The 20,947-nt window shown below is 37.8% G+C and overlaps 1 protein-coding gene across 3 annotated transcripts in view; it reads left to right on the forward strand.

Annotated features, from left to right (window-relative positions):
* Window positions 1-755: 755 nt before the first annotated feature.
* LOC126469945 (ubiquitin-conjugating enzyme E2-17 kDa) overlaps window positions 756-20,947 on the forward strand; it is a 94,604-nt gene continuing 74,412 nt past the window's right edge. Inside the window, exon 1 of one of the 3 annotated variants that reach the window (XM_050097352.1) lies at window positions 756-850. In XM_050097352.1, the coding sequence (XP_049953309.1) occupies window positions 807-850 (44 nt within the window). In that variant the 5' untranslated portion in view covers window positions 756-806. Of the gene's footprint in view, window positions 851-3,002; window positions 3,250-20,947 lie in introns of those variants that run through there. The other 2 variants (XM_050097351.1, XM_050097353.1) reach the window with 2 other exon arrangements.

The raw sequence follows: 20,947 nt of genomic DNA on the forward strand, positions 1-20,947 counted from the left end.
GTATGTCTATGGGGGTATGTTGTATTAAATGTCTATGCACAGGTCACTTGATTCGCTTAAATGACAGGCCGCTGATTTGCAAGCGCTGTGATGGCGCCCAACAGCAACCCAGATGGATTCCATACGATTTACATGAGGCAAATTTGGTCGCCGAGACCTTACCGTGAGTTCACTACAGTGCTCCTAAAACAACTGTAGAACGGTGCTGGCTCTGAGCATGAGGGGATGTAGGTGGTTCGCAGCTGTCAGCGTGTCTTCTATTACTACCGTCGGTCCCATGGAAGCACATGAGAATGTCTCCAATAGCATAATGCTGCTCCCACTAGCCCGCGTACGTGGCCCGCTGCTCTCTTCGACCCGCCGTTCACCTCGATGACGGCGTTTGTGGAGACGACCAACGACCTAGTGTAGCAAAAATGCGTTTCACACAAAGAGCCAATATATTTCCATTGATCGACGGTCGAATCCCGATGGTTTCGTACTCACTGCAATCGTAATTGACGATGTCGTTGCGTCAACATGTGAACACATAGGAACAGTATGCTGTGGAACTTCATGTTCGGCAATGTATGATGAACAGTGTGCTCTGAAACACTTGTGGGTGCACCAACATTTTGCTCTTTTGTAGAGGTGGCACAGATGACCATCTCTCCTAGTTTGAAGATCACACAAGTCTCATGGACGTCTAACCATTTAGTGCCTGTGGTAGTTTCACTGTCCTTCTACCTCTTTTTGTAGATACTCATGACAGAAGCACGGTGTAGGAAGTGTTTATAATTGATAGACTTCTGTTGTAAGTACTAGACATGTCTACACCAGCAAGGCGGAGGTTGATGAGGGATTTTAAAAGGTAAAAAAAACACTCGACCAGCTACGCCGTTATCAAGATACTCATTCAAAGGCTCTGCTTAATAATGATCTGCTCTTTGTCAAAGTTACTTATCTCAATGGATTTCCCCATTTCCAGTACATATCTTCGCTAGAGTGATTCCCCGACCATGTCTGGTCCACTTACATACTTTTGTTACCTCATCATGTACCCAAAACGCCACCAGGTGGTATCCAACATGATGGTGGGCAGGATCATAAAGTTTCAGTTTATCAGTGTAAATGTTTATTTGTTGTCTTTAGCTAAACTTGTCAGAGTTTCAGTCAACTGGACATGCGAAAGTGGGACAATCTTCAACATTTCAAAATTTTGGTTATGTTGGTGGTTTTCACATTTTATTCTAGGCTGTCATGTTAATGAACCTCAAGAGTATGAAAATAAGGACCTTGAAAGTACTAAACGTCTTGATGTGTTTTAGCCACAGGTCTTTGGGAGCAGACAAAGCAAAACCACTCCAGTTTTATAATGCTTTTGTGTGATCTTAGCTATATTATAGATGCGAAGTGTGTCTATTAGTGAGACCTACTTGTCCCAAGATAGGTGAAGCTATCTGACTTGATGGGTCCAGTCTGGTAACAGGTACCCACAGGATGAACCCCACACTAACCATCTGGGCTGAGGGTAGGGCCCTGTCATCACCTGGTGGAATTCCATGATGGTGCATTAAGAGTATAAAGATTTTCACTTTCCCAGAATCACCAGCATACCAAACCATTGCTCATCGTACTACAGGACCAATATTCACAAACATTTCATGTTCATCAAAGTACTATGTGATCTGCTTAAGGTATTACCTAGCATTTTTCTTAGGATAAGTATCTGTCCAAACCTAGAGTTGCAGTCGACTGCCAGTCTGGTTAGTGAAGAGGTCCAGAGTAATTTTAGATGTAGTAAGGTACAGAAAGTGTGCACTACTACATATGTTTTTATTTAGATGTTTTATGAAATTTCGAATGAGTACTGCAACTAAATAACAGCGCTCACAGATGGGTCTAAGCAAGGAGAGCCACACTGGCTGCTCTATGGCTTTCCTGGTGTGTGTCGTCAACACCGACTTATCAAATGAATTTACAAAATTTAATGCCATTTATATTCAGTCTCACTGGAACTTCATCGGTGAATTTGTGCTGATTAATTTGTCATCTGCTCCAAATCTTTAAGTGTTCTTCAATTTATACAACACATTTATCCAGCAAATAACATAATCTGGAATTTACAAGACTACTTTCTCCATTTAATAATGATACAGGCAGTAGTTTTGTCCTTCTGGCTACTGTAGCACATGGGAATGTGGGACAACAAATCAGCAGATGTATCAGCCAGGGAGATATGTGCTAATAACCTAGTGGTTGAATTTGCTATCGCAAACTCTGCGTGCTATCACCAGGATGTTGAGTCATGTTTAGATGGAAAGAAGAAGGGATAGTGTTGAAGAATAATGAGTGGTTACAAGTAAAGTCAAGAACTTGGCTGTAGCTCATCGGCATCGGCCTCAAAGACAAGATGACATCTTTCTCATTCATCTACGAACGGGGTACAATAAGACCATAGTCTGCTCTTCAGCTGTGGCTTATTACTCCAGTCAAAGGACCCTTTGATGTCTGCATCAGAGAACAGGCAGAGAGTAATTTCCTTGGAGATCTACCCTTTGTTTTAGGTAACAATGTGGCGAATGTGATACAAATTTTAGTTTCTATGAAATATCCGACTTGTTCTCTAAAATACTAGCGAGCAGTTTTTAATTTATTATGTCGGTGGGTAGATCATCAATGTACTATGTAAGTTAATAGCCACATAACATTAAAAAGTATGAAAACAATGACCAAAATTATTGTCTTTTACTTTTTGAGTGACAGTGTTTATGTGCGTGTGGACGTGAGTGGGAGTAGGAGAAAGTGAACGCGATTTCACATACACTGTATGTAGAGTTTTAGACATTTTAACCGCATTGTCTCTAAAACTCTTTTTGTAACAGCATTGATAACCCAGAGATTCATCGCACTCTCACACATACATACACACACGCCTCGAACTCATCGCAATTCACACTAGACATTAACGGAAATTTAATTAATCAACGTCAAGCGACGTCGCCATCAAACGGTGGAGATAGACGGAACGGTAACATTACGTAAATTCGCTACAAGGTGTTGGCAGTACTGTTGTTATTATAGCGAACCATGGCGACAGAGTAGTGTGGTTGTTGTGAACCCGTAAACAAATGACATGAAATACTGTCAGTTTATGAGTTCACGTTGTGGGGAAACGGTGTAGGAAGTGTTTATAATTGATAGACTTCTGTTGTAAGTACTAGACATGTCTACACCAGCAAGGCGGAGGTTGATGAGGGATTTTAAAAGGTAAAAAAAAATAATCTAGGAGTTCCATCTATTAATTCTATCAGACTAACAATACATGCACGTATGGTGAACGCTTTGCAAATAGTTTCTGCGCTAGCTTATTATTGTATGGAATATCGATGTAATTTGATATTAACAAATGTTGAGTCGGAGGTATTTTCAGCAACTACCAGTGTTCTGGGGTTACTCATGTATAAGAAAGAGCGTCTTTATTGCTCAAAAAGGAGTTGAGAGTTTTGACTTGTTTCATAGTATGCGTATTACCTCACGATGTTTATTGTAAATAATACATTAACGTTCAAAAGGAACAATGGTTTACGTAATTACAATACCAAAAAGAAGTTATATTCGTTGCGCCACATTAAGCTTGTCTTTAGCACAAAAAGGGTTGCACAATCCTGCAACCAAAATTTTTGATCACTTACCCAGTTTTATAAAATGTCTGATGGACAGCAGTGTAAAATTTGAAAACAAATTGGAAAAGGTTCATCTTGACAACTCCCTTTATTCCATTGAAGAATTTCAATTATTGTAATGTGTAAAAGATGGTAGGCTGAAATTTGCTAACCAACATCTGAGGGCCCACTTTCTTATAATAAATGAATAAAAAACTTGTAATTGATCAGCATGTAACAATATTTACAAAATAATTTGTGATATGAATGTAAAGTGACTCATTCCCCATCATTGCTATTTATCATCCACATGAACCATGGAACATGAGACTGACTAGAAGGTTTCCCATGTAGCAATTGCTCGGTGGCTCGTAGACAAGTAGCCATTGTTGTGTTTAGATTTCACATTCACTTTCATTATTTTTATTAGAATAATTGTCTCACTGACAAAATTATTGCCCACCTGTTCTGAAAGTAGAAATACGGAAGTAAAATCGAAGATTGTGTAGGCATTGTGTCTGCACATGCAAATAAAGTACAGTGGTGAAGTTTGCATTTTAGTTTTGCTTGTGAGGTACTATTCACACTGTATTGTTTCTCTAAAAATGGAGATACACAACATACTCAATTAACAGTAGCAAAAAAACTGAGATATGTGCCATAAACATTCATATGGTCTATTTTAACAAAAGTTGCAATGGTTTGGTGTTGCAAATTACCTTATCTGTACTTACACTTTTTTATTTTTAAATGGAGTTTTTTCTTTGGCAGGAGCTGTAAAATTGCTGCATGTGTTCTATATATTTCTTACTTTAAGGTTTGTTTTACTTGTAGCTGAAACACTCAAATGTACAGAATTGCAACAGAAGGGGAAAACTAATGAAATGCTATACTAACAGGAGTGTACACGTTTTCAATTAAGTGGACATTATTGATGAACATAAAGAATTCACAGATAGATAGAGGTGTACCAGTTCTGTCCTATGCAGGGCTCACCATATCTGTGTAACTACTGAAACCCACATCCATTTGAACATTCTAAATGTATACAACCCTTGATATCACACTGCAATTGTTACCTACTGTCCATACTTCCGTACTTCACCTAATTGACTATTACTTGATTCTCCAGGATGTGTCCTGTCAGCCAATCCCTGCTTGTAGTTAAGGTATGCCACAAATTTCTTCTTTCCTGAATTTGATGCGATACCTAATTAGTTATTTGATTTACCAATCTAATCATCAATATTGTTCATTAATGTGCATTTCAAAAGCTTGTATTCTCTTGTCTGAACTCTTTATTAAGACTGCCTAACACTTAGGCTATTTTCCTTCCGTATTTTTTTTTTTATTTTGTTATGGGATAACTAACAATAATGCCAAGATAAATATGTATTTCTTGTTTCCTTCATCCTCCTCCAAAACTCTTCTATTTTCCCAGTGTGAGCTCTTTTCCTCTCATTTGACCATTTCACACCAGTGTCCAAATGGTCCAGCACAGGTTGCTTGACCATATCAGAAAAAAAAATTAATATTTGCTGAGTGAATTCTCTAGGGTTTAGCGAACTTAAATTTTTTTATTGTTCGTCATTTAAAAATGGTGGCCATTAAAAAAAGCATTTAGCTCAGCAAACTCTGACCTACATATTAAAAGTTTTATCACCTAGGTGACAGTATTTCTTAATACATTTTTAGAAGCTCATAGTTATTGGTTACATATTTAAAAAAATCAATTTTTAAACATTAGTTTTCCACGTAGAGTAATACTGATTCTGCTGTAACATTGTATAGTATAGTTACTTTCTATAGAGTACCAATGGTGAGAAGCATACACTTAAAAAGGAACTCTTTTTTAAGAAAGAGTTTTTGGATTTTTCATTTTTTAGCCTGCACTATCTTTGGTGGGAGATTACATAGAAATCTGAAAATTACACATTTAATAGACTTTTATGCCATCAGATTTCAGTATCAACTTCAACTTTGAGTTTCAGTTGGAAGCTATGAAAAAAAATTGCAAATATGTCTCAAAATACATTGTTCGATGTCTATGATATCTAGGCTAATGGGATAAAGTATATCAATTGTATAATTTCAATACAGCATATTAAAGTAACTGATAGTTATTTCTTGAGACAATCCTCTTCTGAAAGTTCCAGCAGACAGCATCTGTAAGTCTTACAGGCTTGTCTTTGAGCCTGTACAAAGTCTGTGTGTTGTCATCTGTCCACTCACACTCTGTTAACTATGAGCTCTTGAAGTATGGGGAGTCTGTGTGTTCTATTGGTGTTCTTATTAGTGAAGCATATGTTTCCTTTAGATATTAATTTAATTGAAGATTACAGTGAAGAAGAAAAACTGTTGTACTTGAGAGTTTGCTCAAAGCGTAAATCAACTTTAAAGCACCATGAAATGAAATATGTAAAATAATAATAATTTGTCACCTTTTGGCCAGTGTTGTTTGGACCCTTTTGAGAAACATAAGAAGCTCATAACAAAAGGTCTGAGAGAAGTAATGGTTGATCATTATTGTAAAAATGACAGCCCTTTTATTGATTCACTACTAGGAAAATCCTTCCATCCAGTGAAGGTCCGTATAAAGAATTTTGCAAATTATCAGAAACTGTGAAAAAAGTAGATTCAGCTTTTGAAATAGGTGTATTGCCTGCTCTTAAAATTACAAAAATAAATGAAAGAAAAAAGACCTTTTTGCCTTGAATGCAAAAACTGAGAAAATGGAAACTGCAGTAAAAAATAATTTGGAAGTTTCATTTCAAAATCAAATTTGTACTAAACCAGATAGAAATTCACCAACCAAATATGATAATTTGATAGGAGTGCTGAAAACTAAATGCCTTATTTCAAACAAAGAGGATAAAGTTATCAGTTTACTGCCAAATTCTTGGAATCGAGCAAAAGCTAGTGATGAATTTAATGTGTCTGAATGGTTCATTAAATTAGCAAGGCATTCAGTAAAAGAACATGCAACTTTACCTGCATTAAAAAAGAAAAAATGTGTAATTTGGTATGTGAAAATGTTTCTAAATGTTATTAGCTTTTATGAAGATGGCAGTAACAGCCGTTCGATGCCTGGCAAGAAAGATCATGTTACTGTGAAAGAAAACAGTACTAAAAATTCAAAGACAAAGGTTACTATCGTGTAATTTAAATGACCTATTCACTGAATTCAAAAATGAAGAGCCTGACATTAAAATTGGAAGATCAAATTTTTTTTAGTTGAGACCAAAACGGTGTGTTCTTGCAGGAGTGTCTGGCACCAATAACATTTGTGTTTGTAGTACTAGAGTGTAAATTTGATGATAGATGCAGCTTATCTTGGAGTTTGCTATCTGTTGGACAGCAGCAAGCAGTTAATAGTCTGGTGATTTCAGAGTAAATTTTCTAAAGGATTCTGATAGGAAAAATGATCTGGAAACCTTATTTGGATCCTACAGTTTGATCACGGTAATTAACTTTCCAACACGGGTGGATAAAGACAGTAGGACCCTAATTGATAATGTTTTCTTTGGTGAATTTGAAAGCAAGAAAATAACTCTTTACCTAGTAACAAATGCTCTCTCTGATCATGATGCACAGTTAATGATAAATAATAGTGCCTTACAGTATGGATACTCCTCAGTGGAAGTCAGTCAGAATGATTAATGACTCCAGGGCAAATGCTTTTAAGAATCTCAGGAGATAAAATTGGATGAAATTTATTACAAGCCAAATGCTATCATAGAAGTGAAATTATTCCATGATAATTTTATATCATTATTTGAAAATAGCTTTCCCCGTAAGCTAATCAGAAAGGACATGATACATCCATGTAAAAAACCATGGAATTACTAGAGGGTATAAAGTATCTTGTGGAATGAAAAGAGAAACGTATCTTTTGGCAAGAACAAGTAGGTGCATACTACAAAAACCAATCAAAATTACTGAGGAAGGTTATTAAGAATTGAGGAACATGCACATTATGTCAGAAATCAGTAATTCTGACAACAGACTTAAGGCTACATGGAATGTTGTGAAATGATAGATGGGACAACCAGCCACAGAACAGGATAACATCACTATTGAACTGAATGGAAGGGCTATAAATGATGACACAAATGGCAGACATATTTAATTATCATTTCTTAAATGTAATAGAAAGCATAAGGACAAACAGTTCAAGAGAAAAATCACAGCAGTATGTTGAAAAAGTAACTTTCATAAAATTCAGTCATATGAATGTTTCACCAACTTCTTCTGAAATTAAGAAAATAATACATTCTCTCAGAAATAAAAGCTCATGTGGTTTTGGTGGTGTTTCCAATAGAGTACTACAGGTTTGTTCCCATATAATAAGCCCAGTCTTATCCAAAATATGTAATGCAACGCTAACTCAAGGCACTTTTCCAGAAAGATTGAAGTGCGCCATTGTTAAACCTCCCTCTAAGAAACCTGATAATTGACATATCAATAACTACCGACATGTTTCACATCATTTCCAAAATTTTTGAGAAGGTGATGTATTGTAGAATAGTATCTCTCCTTGGCAACAATTTATCCTTAGCAAGTCACAGTTTATATGTTTCAGGAGGGTTGCTGTACTGAGGATGCTATTTACATGTTCGTTCACCAGATTTTACAAGCATTAAATAAGTGCCAGTTGCTATTATCAGTGACCTGTCTAAGGCATTTGATTGTGTGAGCCACAGTGTTCTCCTGGATAAATTGAAGTTTTGTGGGATTGATGGCATAGCCAATCAATGGAAAATGTCATGCCTAACCAAAAGAATGCAGAAAGTTGTAGTTAATAATTCAACCAGTATTAGTTCAGCCACATTTCCACTTAGAATCATTGCAAATCTTGGGGAGGGACAAATCAGTAAATTTACATTTTGCATATTTTCATTCAGTTATATGGAATTGTTTCCTGAAGTAAATCATCTTTAAGAAAGTAAGTCTTCATTGCTCAAAAATGTGCTGTAAGAATAATATGTGTTGCTCACCCATGATTATCTTGTAGACATCTGTTTAAGGAGTTGGGCATTCTGAGTATTGTTTCACAGTATATTTACTGAGCAAGGTGTTGCAGTGGTTAGCACACTGGACTCTGATTCTGAAGGATGATGGTTCAAACCTGTGTCCGGCCATCCAGATTTGTTTTCCATTATTTCCCTATATCACTCCAGGTAAATGCTGGGATGGGTCCTTTGAAAGGGCACAACCAATTTCCTTCCCCACCCTTGATGCAATCCTAGCTTGTGCTCTCATTTATAATGACCTTGTTAACAGGACGTCAAACCCAATCTTCTTTCCTAGACAGTATGTTTATTCCCTTGTGAAGTTGTAAGTAATCCACTGCAGTTCAAAAGGAACAATGGTGTACATAATGAAAAATGACATTCACTAATCCACATTAAGGTTGTCTTAGTCACAAAAATGGGTGCATAATGCTGCAACAGAAAGTTTTGATTACTTACTCTATGATATAAAATGTCTAGCAAGACAGCAAAGTAAAGTAGGAAAACAAACTGAGGAAGTTTCTCCTTGGCATCTCCTCCTATTCCATATAAGAATTTCTATTGCTGTAATGTGTAAAAGGTGGTACACAGTACTTAGTCACTCACATCTATATATATTTTTTTTGTTTTGGAAAAAAATGTAGGAATGTTCAGAATGTAACAAATTGATTTGTGATTTGTAGGTAAAATGGCTTGCTCCAGATCATTACATTCTATTATGCAAAATGATCCATGGAACATGTAACTAACTTAACTGATTGGCTGTAAAAACCTTAGGACGTTCTGGTATGTGATATTGTCAGATACAATGATCATGGGATGATATCTAAACTGTCCAGGTAAACAAGCTTTACTTGAAATATTTGAATCATCAGAAAAAGATGATTTGATGCCTGGCAGTATAGAATACAAACAGTGAGTGACACAAGACAAAATGGAAGTGGTGACAATCATAAAACCACAAGAAGAATTTTTGAAGCATCAGAAACCAACCTTTAAAATCTAGAAATGAAACATTTTATTGCCAAAGAACAAGGTAAGTTCGTCAAAGACAAAAACCAACCTTGGCAGTTTATGAATGCCTAGTTCTTGCTTACTTTCTGGAAAACTATTCCTTTGTTGTTCAAGACAAAGTACAAGGGCACCACTGGGTAAACAAACAGGCCACAGTTCATCCATTTGTGTTCTGTTGTAAAGATAAACTAAAGAACCACAGTTTTTGTGTCATAAGTCACCACCTGGAACACAACACTACGGAAGTGCATGCTTTTCATCAGCAATTCACAAACTGAATTACTTCTCTGTTGGTGCTGCAGGCCAATATAAACAAAAGAAATTATTAGCACTTCCTTTCACAAAGAAGACTTTGGACTTGATGTGGAACAGCACTATTTCACATCACGTCGTGAGAAGAATTTCACATCACGTCGTGAGAAGAAAACGAGACGGTGTTGGAGGTGCAACAAAGTGAGCTGTTATATAAACTAATGTGCAACAGACATAGCAGAAACAGAGCTTGCCATTTCAAGAAATCTTTAAATTCTGGAAAGAACATGAAAAAGGGATTACTTACATTTTTGTAAAACATGAGGAAATACAAGAATTCCATACCAGTGTCTTGAAGGAAAGCTCAACGTCTGTCAGAAGAGTAAAGGTGTGTGATCTTTTCATTGTTTTTTACCCCCATCACACAGCTTGCTAAAGTGTAAGATCACATCAGCATCTCCTGATAGTGATCTTCGTCAGTGTGGAAAACTAGTGTCACTGACCCTTCACAATAAAGACATAGTGACTTGTGTTTACAATGAGCAGTTGTGGATTGCCAAAGTTGATGATATCGATTGTCAAAGCCAAGATGTGCATGTCACATTTTGCCATCCACCAGAACCAACGACCTCATAAAAAAATTTGAGAAGGATGAAGTTTGGATGCCAGTTTAAAATGACGTGAACAAGTTGTCTCCCCTGGAATTTACAACCGTGAGGAGCAAACTTTTAACCAAATGCCCAGACCTAATGAAGAAATTTCTCAGATATTCAATGAATAATGTAGTAAAAACAAACAAGATGATATAGTTAGATGGGTTATTTTCAATAAAAAATATCAATATATGTGTTTAAATTATATAATTGGTGTACTTTATTGCAGAGGTTAAAAAATGTGTTTTTGACTCCTGTTTGTAATTTTTTTTTCATAATTTCCAACTGAATCTCAAAGTTGAAATTTATACTGAAGTATGTAATTTCAGATTTTTATCTGGTCTCAAACAAAGATGTTGCAGGCCAAAAAATTAAAAAATCTGTTTTTTAAAATAGTGTATTTTTATGTGTAAGCTTCTCACATTTGATACTCCATAAAAAAGCAACCATACTTATAGTGTAATAGCACAAAAGATATTAAGGCTTAGAAATTACTCCTTCTGTGGAAAGTGGTGTTCAAAAATGGATTTTTTTAAATGTGTGACCATAAATTTGGGCTATTATGTTAAGGGATGCATTCAGCTCAGTGATAATGGCTTTAATTTGTAGAGCAGTGTGTGCTGAACTAAATGCTTTTTATTTACAAGAAAAAACTTTTAAAAATACTTTTGAGTCCACTAAACATTAGGGAATTCACCCAGCAAATATCAGTTTTTTTTTCTGAGATGGTCAAGCTACCAATATTTTTTCCCTGGACCACTTGGTGTGGAATGACCCACCAGTTGTTATTCTGTTTGTTTTAGCCTCCTGAAAAACTTGGAATTTCTTGACTTCTAGTCTTAACTTTTCTTTGTTGAGCGACGTCCCCTGATGAGTCTGTATGTCATCTGTACTTGGATAAGCATAAGAGAGTGATGGACAGTTGAGTATGGAATGGAGGGATTTGTGAGTTCACCATTTCATGCAAATGGAGTAATGCTGTGGTAGCAGCACGTGTGCAGTTCCATACTGATACATTCACACATTGCCCGTTAACATGGAGTGTTGAGCTTGTTTTGTAGGATCATTATAGTGTTATCATTCTCCTTAGCAATTTCACAGTTAACTTCACACATTCTGTAAAAGAAAAGTACTCCACAAGAAACAAGATGTATCAGAACATATAACAGTTATATTACAGACCACAGCTGTCACCTGTAGCTGACTGGTAGCCAGCAGCTTTGAGAGTAGAGCTATATGACAGCTGTGTACAAGAAAAAAGGTGGGACAAAACTCGCACACTGCATACTTGTTCAGTGGCAGCTGTCCTGTAAAAAACTAGGTGTCAGTCACTTTGTTGTTCTGATCCAAGTGTAAGACTTTTTGTTGTCTTCTCACCCATTTCCTTTGTCTGTTTTCCTGTTTAGGTAGTGTGTGTTTGTATCTGCTTTATTAATCTGTCTTCCTTTGTTCTCTGTAGATGTCCACAGAGTGTAACACACATTTTCGTGATCTAATGTGTTATTGTTGGGTAGAAGGAGTATATTTCATTATTTGATCTCCCAACTCATTGACATCTTTATTCTTGATTGGACCTAACATTTTTTGTAGGCTGTTTGTTGAATGTTTTCTAATAATCTGTTGTATTATAGTTCTTAAAGTGTTCTTTTATAGTTATAAGTTACTCCTCTTCAAAGCATGTCTTTTGTGCCAAAATAATATTATCTTGCTTTGCTTGTGCCCTGGAGCTATTTCTAATGCATTATCTTTGTTTCTGTAAAGTTGTTAGCATTAGTATCCACTTCTTTCACCATCTTTTGAAAAATCACATTCCTTTTCCTTCAAAGTTTCATTATTAAGTCTCTAACCATCTTTATACTGCAATTGAATTCATTGACGAAGCCCGTTGTATAAGAAAATACTGAACGGCTAATAGAGATTCTTATTCTTAGATTAGATTAGATTCAGTTTTTGTTCTGTAGATCCAAAAAATGAGATGATTCTCATGGCTTTGGAACATGCCAGCTAGTTTGTTTTATGACTTCGTTTTGGATTAAGTCTCATGTTGATCTTAGTTGGATAGTGAACTTAAATCAGCTTCCATTCCTCTCTTGACTCTTGATTTAATGAAAATTATACATGGAGGTGGTTGGAACTCTGCCAATTTGGGCTTTGGTGATACTGATGTTTTTGCTTTGTAGGTGGTTTTTAGAAGCGTGTTGTTTTGATTATAAGATTGACTGACTTGCGTATCTCTACTAATCTTGAGCCATTTGTATTAGTTGTCATGTGAGCAGGATGGTTTCCAATAGCTTTTCAGAATGATTTCTCTGTACCCAGTTGGGCATTGAAGTCCCTTATGATTATTATATTGTTTCTATGAACTTTTGACAGCCTGTTTTCTGTAACTTCCCATAAGTTTTGTACTTTTTCTTGTTTCTTCTTCTTGTCATTTGTTGGTGCATGGCAGTTGAATATTGTATATTATTTATTCTTGCATTTAAATGTTAAAAACAAAAGGGTGTTTCATTAAAGTATTGCGAATCAACACCATTTTGGGTTATACCTTTGTGAACTGAACAGGTTGTTCCTAAAACTCTGGAATCCTCTTCTTCTTTCTGCATGTCTTAGGCTTTGCCTAAGCCTACCCAAAGATTTTCTACAGACTGGGTAAAAATTCATCATTAATTTCGGTATTCTGTCATCATCTATTCTTGTGGCATGGTCCTTCTAGTCGCTCCTGTATTCCATAACTGCCCATTTAAGCTTTCCACTCCGAGTTCTTCTCTGATGTCAGCATTCCTTGTCCTGTCAGTTAGTGTGTACCCAGCTACTCTTCTTCTTAGGTATCACATTTCCGATTCTTGTATTCTTTGTTCATTTATTTTTGTTGCAGTATATGACTGGTTTCACCCTCGGTACTGTCATCCTCTTGTAGAACATAAGTAGAGTTCTTTCCTTACTTTAGTTCTGAGGGTTTTATAGATTGTTCCACCAATGTAATTAAATATTTTTACTTTCTTTCGTTTGTCCATTTCTGACTTGAATGAGATAGTATTTCCTAAGGACTTTTCAACTTCATACTTTCTGTTTTCTGATCATTTATTATTATTTTGTTGGGAATTGGCTCCTGACCCCTGAAAGACATAACTTTTGTTTTCTTTGAAGATGCTAATATAGTATGTAATTAGCTGTTGCAGATAAAATTTGAACAGCTCCTTTGGAGTGTGTTCTTGCTATCAGCAGTCACAACTTGATCATCGGGAAATAGTGATAAGAAGAATAATTCCTTTCATTGAAATCACATTTGCAGAAACTTTATTTACTTATCCATAGCCTCAGCATGTCACCTCTGAAAGGAATGTCAAATTCTGAGATTTGGGTTGGAGAGTCTAACTGCCAGCTTGCATTCAAAATAGATAGTGTTTGTGATCCATTGTTAGGTGATAAGTGTAGCTTGTGTCTTTGATGGCTGCTTGCAGGATGTTATTGCTGTTCAGAAAGTTTTGCCATTTGCTTGATTTTCCCACTTTGCAGAATGAGTTCATACTGCAAATTTATATTTCCTTTTAAATTTGAATTTCACATTACAAAGGATTTCTGGATTCCCCAGCTGGTATTTACATTATGGTAGCCCAGAAACTTAATGTCTGCTTGCTCTCCTATCAGGAGTGATGGATTGGCCACCGGGAGTAATATTGGTGTTCTCATCACACTTCATACTTATCGTATTTTAGCAATTTTTAAATATTTGTCTGTGAGAGGTTAAAAGATGATTCGAAGTCTGAGTGTTATTTCCCGCAGTGACTAACGTGGGGTACAGACACTGATCAAACACTGCCCAATCTGGCAACAGAGATGTTTGGATTTTAATTTCGAACTTGCATGTCACTAAGAGCAGGGCTGCCTCTCCCATCAGTTCTACCATACTAGTGGTCTTTGTCTCTGCTTTCCTTACCGTTGACGATTTTGTTGTAACCCTGGCAAGTGACCTGTACATGGTACTGTTACCTGGGCCAGTTTTCATTTTATGTTCTCTCTATTGTGGCCATTGTCAGCATTTTACTGCCCAAATAGTAAAGCTCATCTACTACATTTAATATCATACTTCCTAATATAATTCCTTCACCATTGTCTGATTTAGTTCACCTACATTCCATTACCCTCTTTTTACTTTTGTTATTCACCTTAAAACTTCTTTTCTCTTTTCAGCTGCTCTTCCAGGTCCTTTGCCATCTCTGACAGCATTAGAATGTTATCCACAAACTTAGTTTTTCTTTCCTGTCCTCCTGTAGGTCCAGGGGTTAGAATAGGCCTGAGGTATTCCTGCCTCTCGTAAGAGGCAATTGAAAGGAGTCTCACACTTTTCGGCCCTATAAGTTCAGGTCCCATTTTATGGTTTGACCTGCCACTTTCCAAATTCTACAGAAGTGCAGGCAATATGGGGAAGGATGCCTTACGTGGTGCATGCGTTATCCGTAGTGCCCTTAGATTCGATCTCCTGAACCTCTTGTCACAGCTTTGCATCTCCACCTGCAATTCAGCTGTTTGGGTGGGGAGACTTTCCGGGTTATGTCATCTTCTTCTGTTGTCTCCTGTCCTCTTTCACCCCCATGACAGTATTGCATTTCTCTGCGCCCAATATCCAGCATGGTTGCCAGTCCGTTGTGATGGGGCCATCATGCACCCATTTGGTGGCAATCCCCTGATAACGCAGGGATAGCACTTCCTATCGCTCCATACTCTCCGTGTCCAAGTTGGTGCCTCCCATAGTTCCCCATGTATTCAGGAGAATGGCGTTCCGCAGGGCTCCGTATTGAATGTATCTCTATTTTTAGTGGCTATTAATGGTCTAGCAGCAGCTGTAGGGCTGTCAGTCTCACCTTCTCTGTATGCGGATGACTTCTGCATTTTGTACTGCTCCTCCAGTACTGGTGTTGCTGAGTGGCACCTACAGGGAGCCAGTCATAAGGTGCAGTCATGTGCTCTAGCCCACAGCTTCCAGTTTTCAGCCACGAAGTCATGTGTCGTGCATTTCTGTTGACATCACACCGTTCATTCAGAACCAGAACTTTACCTTAATGATGATCCCCTCACTGTAGTGGGGACATATCGATTCTTAGGACTGGTTTTCGACATCCAGTTGACTTGGCTGCCTCACCCTCATCAACTTAAGCGGAAGTGCTGCCAGCACCTCAATGCCCTCCTCTGCCTGACCCACACCAAGTGGAGTACAGATTGCTCTAAGCTGCTGCAGCTCTACAGAGCCCTTGTTCAATCCCGCGTTGACTATGGGAGTCTGGTTTAGGGTTCAATGGCGCCCTCAGCATGGCGTTTACTTGACCCAGTGCACCACTGTGGCGTTTGCCCAGTGACGGGAGCTTTTAGAACGAGTCCGGTGACCAGTGCCCCGGTGGAGGCCGGAGACCCTCCATTGAAGGTAAGGTGGGCACACCTGCTCATGAATTTCATTGCACACATTCATAGTTCTCATGTGCGTCCAAATTACTGTCTCATTTTCCCAACCACAGCGGTTCATCTCCCGCAGGAATTAGGATTGTGGTTCGTGTCCGGTCCCTTCTGTCTGAACTGGAGTCCTTCCCATTACCACCTCTCCTTGAGGTCCATTCATGTACACCTCCATGGTGTACATCTAGGCTGCATATTATTCTGGACCTTTTGCATGGCCCTAAGGACTCCTTTAACCCTGCGGCTCTCCGCTATCACTTCCTCCTGATTCTCGACATGTACAGGGGCCATGAACTGGTTTACACCAACGGCTCGATGGCTGATGGTAACGTAGGCTTTGTGTATGTTCATGGACGACATATTCAACAGCACTACTTGCCATATGGCTGCAGGATTTTCACTGCAGAGCTGGCGGCCATATTTTGTGCTCTTGAGCACATCCGCTCATGCCCTGGTGAGTCATTTCTCCTGTGTACTTACTCCTTGAGCAGCCTACAAGCTATCAACCAGTGCTATCCTCGCCATCCTTTGGTATTCAGTGGTGTTTGTGTGTACCCCAGGACATCTTGGAATCCCAGGCAATGAACTTGCTGACAGCCTGGCCAAACAGGCTATGCGGAAACCGCTTCTGGAGATGGGCATCTCCGAAAATGACCTGCGTTCTGTCTTATGCTGCAGGGTTTTTCAGCTTTGGGAGACAGAATGCCATAACAGTACGCACAACAAACTGTGTGTCATTAATCCCTAACTGGTACATCCAAAAATGTTAACGCACAAGGCACACCTGGGTCCATGGGACCGAGATAAACTTTGAACAGATTTTAGAAGAAAATAATAAAGTTGATATAATTCAAATATTAACTATTTAATATGGTAGTATTAATGCTAATAAAAAAAACTATTTTCATCATTTCTAGTCATCTCTTTCAGAAACTGTACAAAAAGACAGTGAAATAGTGAGAGCACAAAAAGTGAAAAACATACATTTGTCAAGTCCTACTCGTGAGCTACAAACATTAACCTATATAAATGAAATTACACATCTACAATCAAATGGACTGTTCTTCAAAGCTGTAACCCAATAGAAAAGTTCAAGTACAGTATAAAGATTTCTGCAGGCGTAGCTTCTGGGAAGATTCAATGGTAACATTTTCAGTCGAATGACATACGTACCTCATTTATGAAAATGGTAAAAAATAGCAATTGCTTAAAAATCTCAGGTTTTATATAATTTATTGTTTTTACCAGTTAAATTAAGCATTTTTACTCGTCCAAACCACCTAAACAATTTGAGCAAAAGACTGGAACATTCCAAGCATAATGGTGCTCGACACCTGGCACACTCTTGTGATGCTTTCCTATCTTTCTTAGATGGACACATTGAGCACCGTTTTATCTTAGATTTAGTAGCAGAGGCCTCTTGGTGGGCTTGGGATGTTCCTGGTGCCTTGTTAGGATTCATTCCTAAAATATCATAAATCGAATTTCTGGCATCTTTTCTAGAAATTGAGAATCCAGTCTTCTTTTCATATGATCACTTAAAAGTTCTATTCCTAGTTGAATGAGGGATTCTCATCAAGTCACATCATTATCATCTTCTTTGTGATGGAGTAAAACAAAAGCATTTACACCAGCTATATCCAATATGGTATAGAAGATTGCCATAGGCCACCGCCTTGTTCTTCTGGAAGCTGTGTAATTGAGTCTTTTCATCAAGAGCTTCAACACCCCCTTTTGTTCTATTGTAGTCTTATATAATTTGAGGCTTATGTTTCACCTCACATTCACCATGGTGCATTGTTGATATGTTCACTACATTGTTCTTTTTTGGGATGTGTGAAAGTAGCGTTATACATCCAGAGTATCCATAGATTGAGGAAGACACATTTCTGTCTTTTGCTGTTGAAAAGTTTGATGGTAGCTCAGCCTTATTCTTTCTTATAGTGCTGATATAAGTCAAATGGCATTTGGACAACTCATTAACCAGTTCTACACTTGAGAACCAGTTGTCTCCAGTCACATTTCTGTTGCTTTCTCTAATTAGTTCAACCAGCCACATGACAACTGCTGTTGGAATGAGCATACACTGCGGTGTGTTTACAACTAATATTCCAGTATAAATTTCAGCATTCAAACAGTAATGCATTTTGGCATCAGCCAGGATATATATTTTTATTCCATATTTACGTGGCTTGGAAGGAATGTACATCCTGAATGCACATCTGCAATGGAATCCAACAAGCATTTTGTCCATGGTGACATATTTCCAGACTGAATAGTGTTCTTGGTAGCTTTTACAAATGAATTGAATAGCCAAGAGATGTAGTACAGTTTATCTCTGGGTTTTCTGGCATCACGGGTTGTTGAATCATCAAAACGAAGACAACACAATAAAAATAATAGATGTTTCGAAGACATAGTTGCTCTACAGATTGGTCTACCCATGCCATTTGTAGCATATAAATCATCCAGATCTTCATTGTTTGATTTGAAGGCTCCCCAGAGATAACAAAGACCCATAAGGGCCTTATTTCCACTTTATCTGTTACTTTTGAAGAAGAATTTCTTTTAGACTCGAATGGCAATGATATAATTTTTTCATTGGTTCTGAGCAATCTCTCTGCAATCATTTCATCAGTGAAAAGTAATTCCCAAAATGCTAGAGGGGTCTTTTTGTTTACGTGTCTAGCTGGGCAAACATATACCAGAAAGATGGATTGGAGAGATGATATTGCTTTGTGGCGTTCTTCCACGTATGCTGGGCATTGTTGACCATTTGAATCTATTCCTCCCATAGATATAATTACCTGTAGATTGCCCTTCATTGCTGTCATCAGCACTTAACATCACTTTCAGGTGCATGTTCAATAGTTTCACAGTCACTGTCACTTCCACTTATATCATCAATATCACTGTCCACTGGTTCGTTCCAAGTATTGATGATATCTTCCTCACTCATTTTTATGAAATCTGGTACAATAAATCTGAAATATTGCAAGTACTGTTAAGGAAAAAAACTTTCACTGCAGGTACAACTGGGTCCTTGGGATCCATGTGCTTTTATAGATGCAAAACTAGCCAAGACACACCTGTGACATTGCTGTAGGCTGGTAGCCAACTGAATGCTGGAAGAGTACATAGGAGTGTAAGTCAGTGCTGCTGCACACATTGCAGTGCTAAAAAACGTACATTTCTCTCAGGTCCCTAGGACCCAGGTGCACCAAGTTACGTGGTAAGGAGACTACAAATGTGTGGAAGTCTTCCACGTGATCCTCTCACAGGGAATCAGTTGTCCTCTGTCGGCTTCACATTGGCCATACATGGCTAACGCACGGTTACCTCCTCCATTGCGAGGGCCCACCTTGGTGTGCGTGTGGCTCACCAAGACGGTCGTCCACCTCTTGCTGGACTGCCCACTTTTAGCCACTCTGCGGCGGACTTTTAACTTTCCCAGCACCATACCTTCGATGTTTGGCGACAATGCCTCAACAGCAGCTTTAGTTTTATGTTTTATTTGTGGGGGTGGGTTTTATCATTTGATCTAAGTTGTAGAGCATGTCCTTTGTTTCTCTGTATCCTCCACCCTAGTGATTTTAGGTTGGAGGTTTTAATGCGTTGCGGAGTGGCTGGCTTCTCAATTTTATTCTCACAGTCAGCCAGCCATGGTAATCTGCTCTCCTGTTTTGAGCTCTTCTACATGTTTCTTGTATGTCTCTGTGGTTTACTTGTCCGATTTTGTTCATTTTAGTGTTTGTTGTCCTGTCATTCTTGTGGTTTTCTCCTTTCTTCCAGCTGTTTTTTGTATGTCTCGATTATTTTACTCCCATCCTTGTGGAATTATTTTAATCGGAACGAGGGACCAATGATCTAGCATTTTACATGCAGATGCAAAGATGCCAGATAAAGGTACTGTCCTTCAGGAAAGTGGCAAGCTAGAAGAATGTTCTGTAATTGGGCTAATTCAACAATTACTTAATCCTTGATAAAGGATTGTAATACACAAAGATTTTGTGGTTACTGGCCTTGTGGCATTTCTGTGTGGAAATTTAATGAGATTTCTTTAGCAAAATTTATTACAAAAGATAGTAGATTTATTATACTAATTCATCTGTAGCGAGCACATGAAGTTTGGTGATTGTAAGCAAAAAGTATCTTGTGTATTTGTTTTTCTCTTTATACTACCATTGACTGTAGTCTATTAGGTACTCATTCAGTTTACAAACAAGGTTGAGAAGGTGAAGTTGCATAAAAGAGTAAGCAACATAAATCAAATGCGTGTTTGTGACTTATGATGGAAGTGATAATAGAGTCGTTGCTGTTTCTCTGCATAAGAATGATACTAATAAATCCCAGATTCTGTACAGAATTGAGGTACCACATGTAAAACAGGTTCAAACATCTGATTACTTTACAAATGAGTTAATGCGTTAAATGTTTGATGTTAAGCATGTAAATGAGAAAAAACTTAGAAATGGTTTGGAATTATCTGTGAAGTCTGTTGGAAGTCGTTAAATGCTCTCATTCTCAAATACTGGATGAATAAAGTCTGAATTTTCCTCAAAGCAATTGCACTGTTTCTAACTGTAACACTTATTGTGTTGAACTTTTAACATAAGAGTATTCCTTTTATGAGTTGATTATGATAGCATTTTAAATTCTTAAATTAGATCAATAATTATTTGAAAAACTGGAAGTCGGATATTTGTTGCCCCAGGAAGCTGTTACGTATGCAATTGGCAAATGGTACTGGGTTTTAGGATAGTCTATTAGCAGTATAGATGTAATTTGAAGGTCAGGGATATGCAGTGGTGTGTGGTGAAAACAGACACATATAGATGAAACTTGCGTTGTGTTAGCTGTAAAAATGCCTGTCACGTCAGCCCATACCAAATTTAAGTTTATCTCTGCCGTGCAACATATTTTA

Source organism: Schistocerca serialis, chromosome 3 (genome assembly GCF_023864345.2).
Source record: "Schistocerca serialis cubense isolate TAMUIC-IGC-003099 chromosome 3, iqSchSeri2.2, whole genome shotgun sequence".
Lineage (NCBI taxonomy): Eukaryota > Metazoa > Arthropoda > Insecta > Orthoptera > Acrididae > Schistocerca > Schistocerca serialis.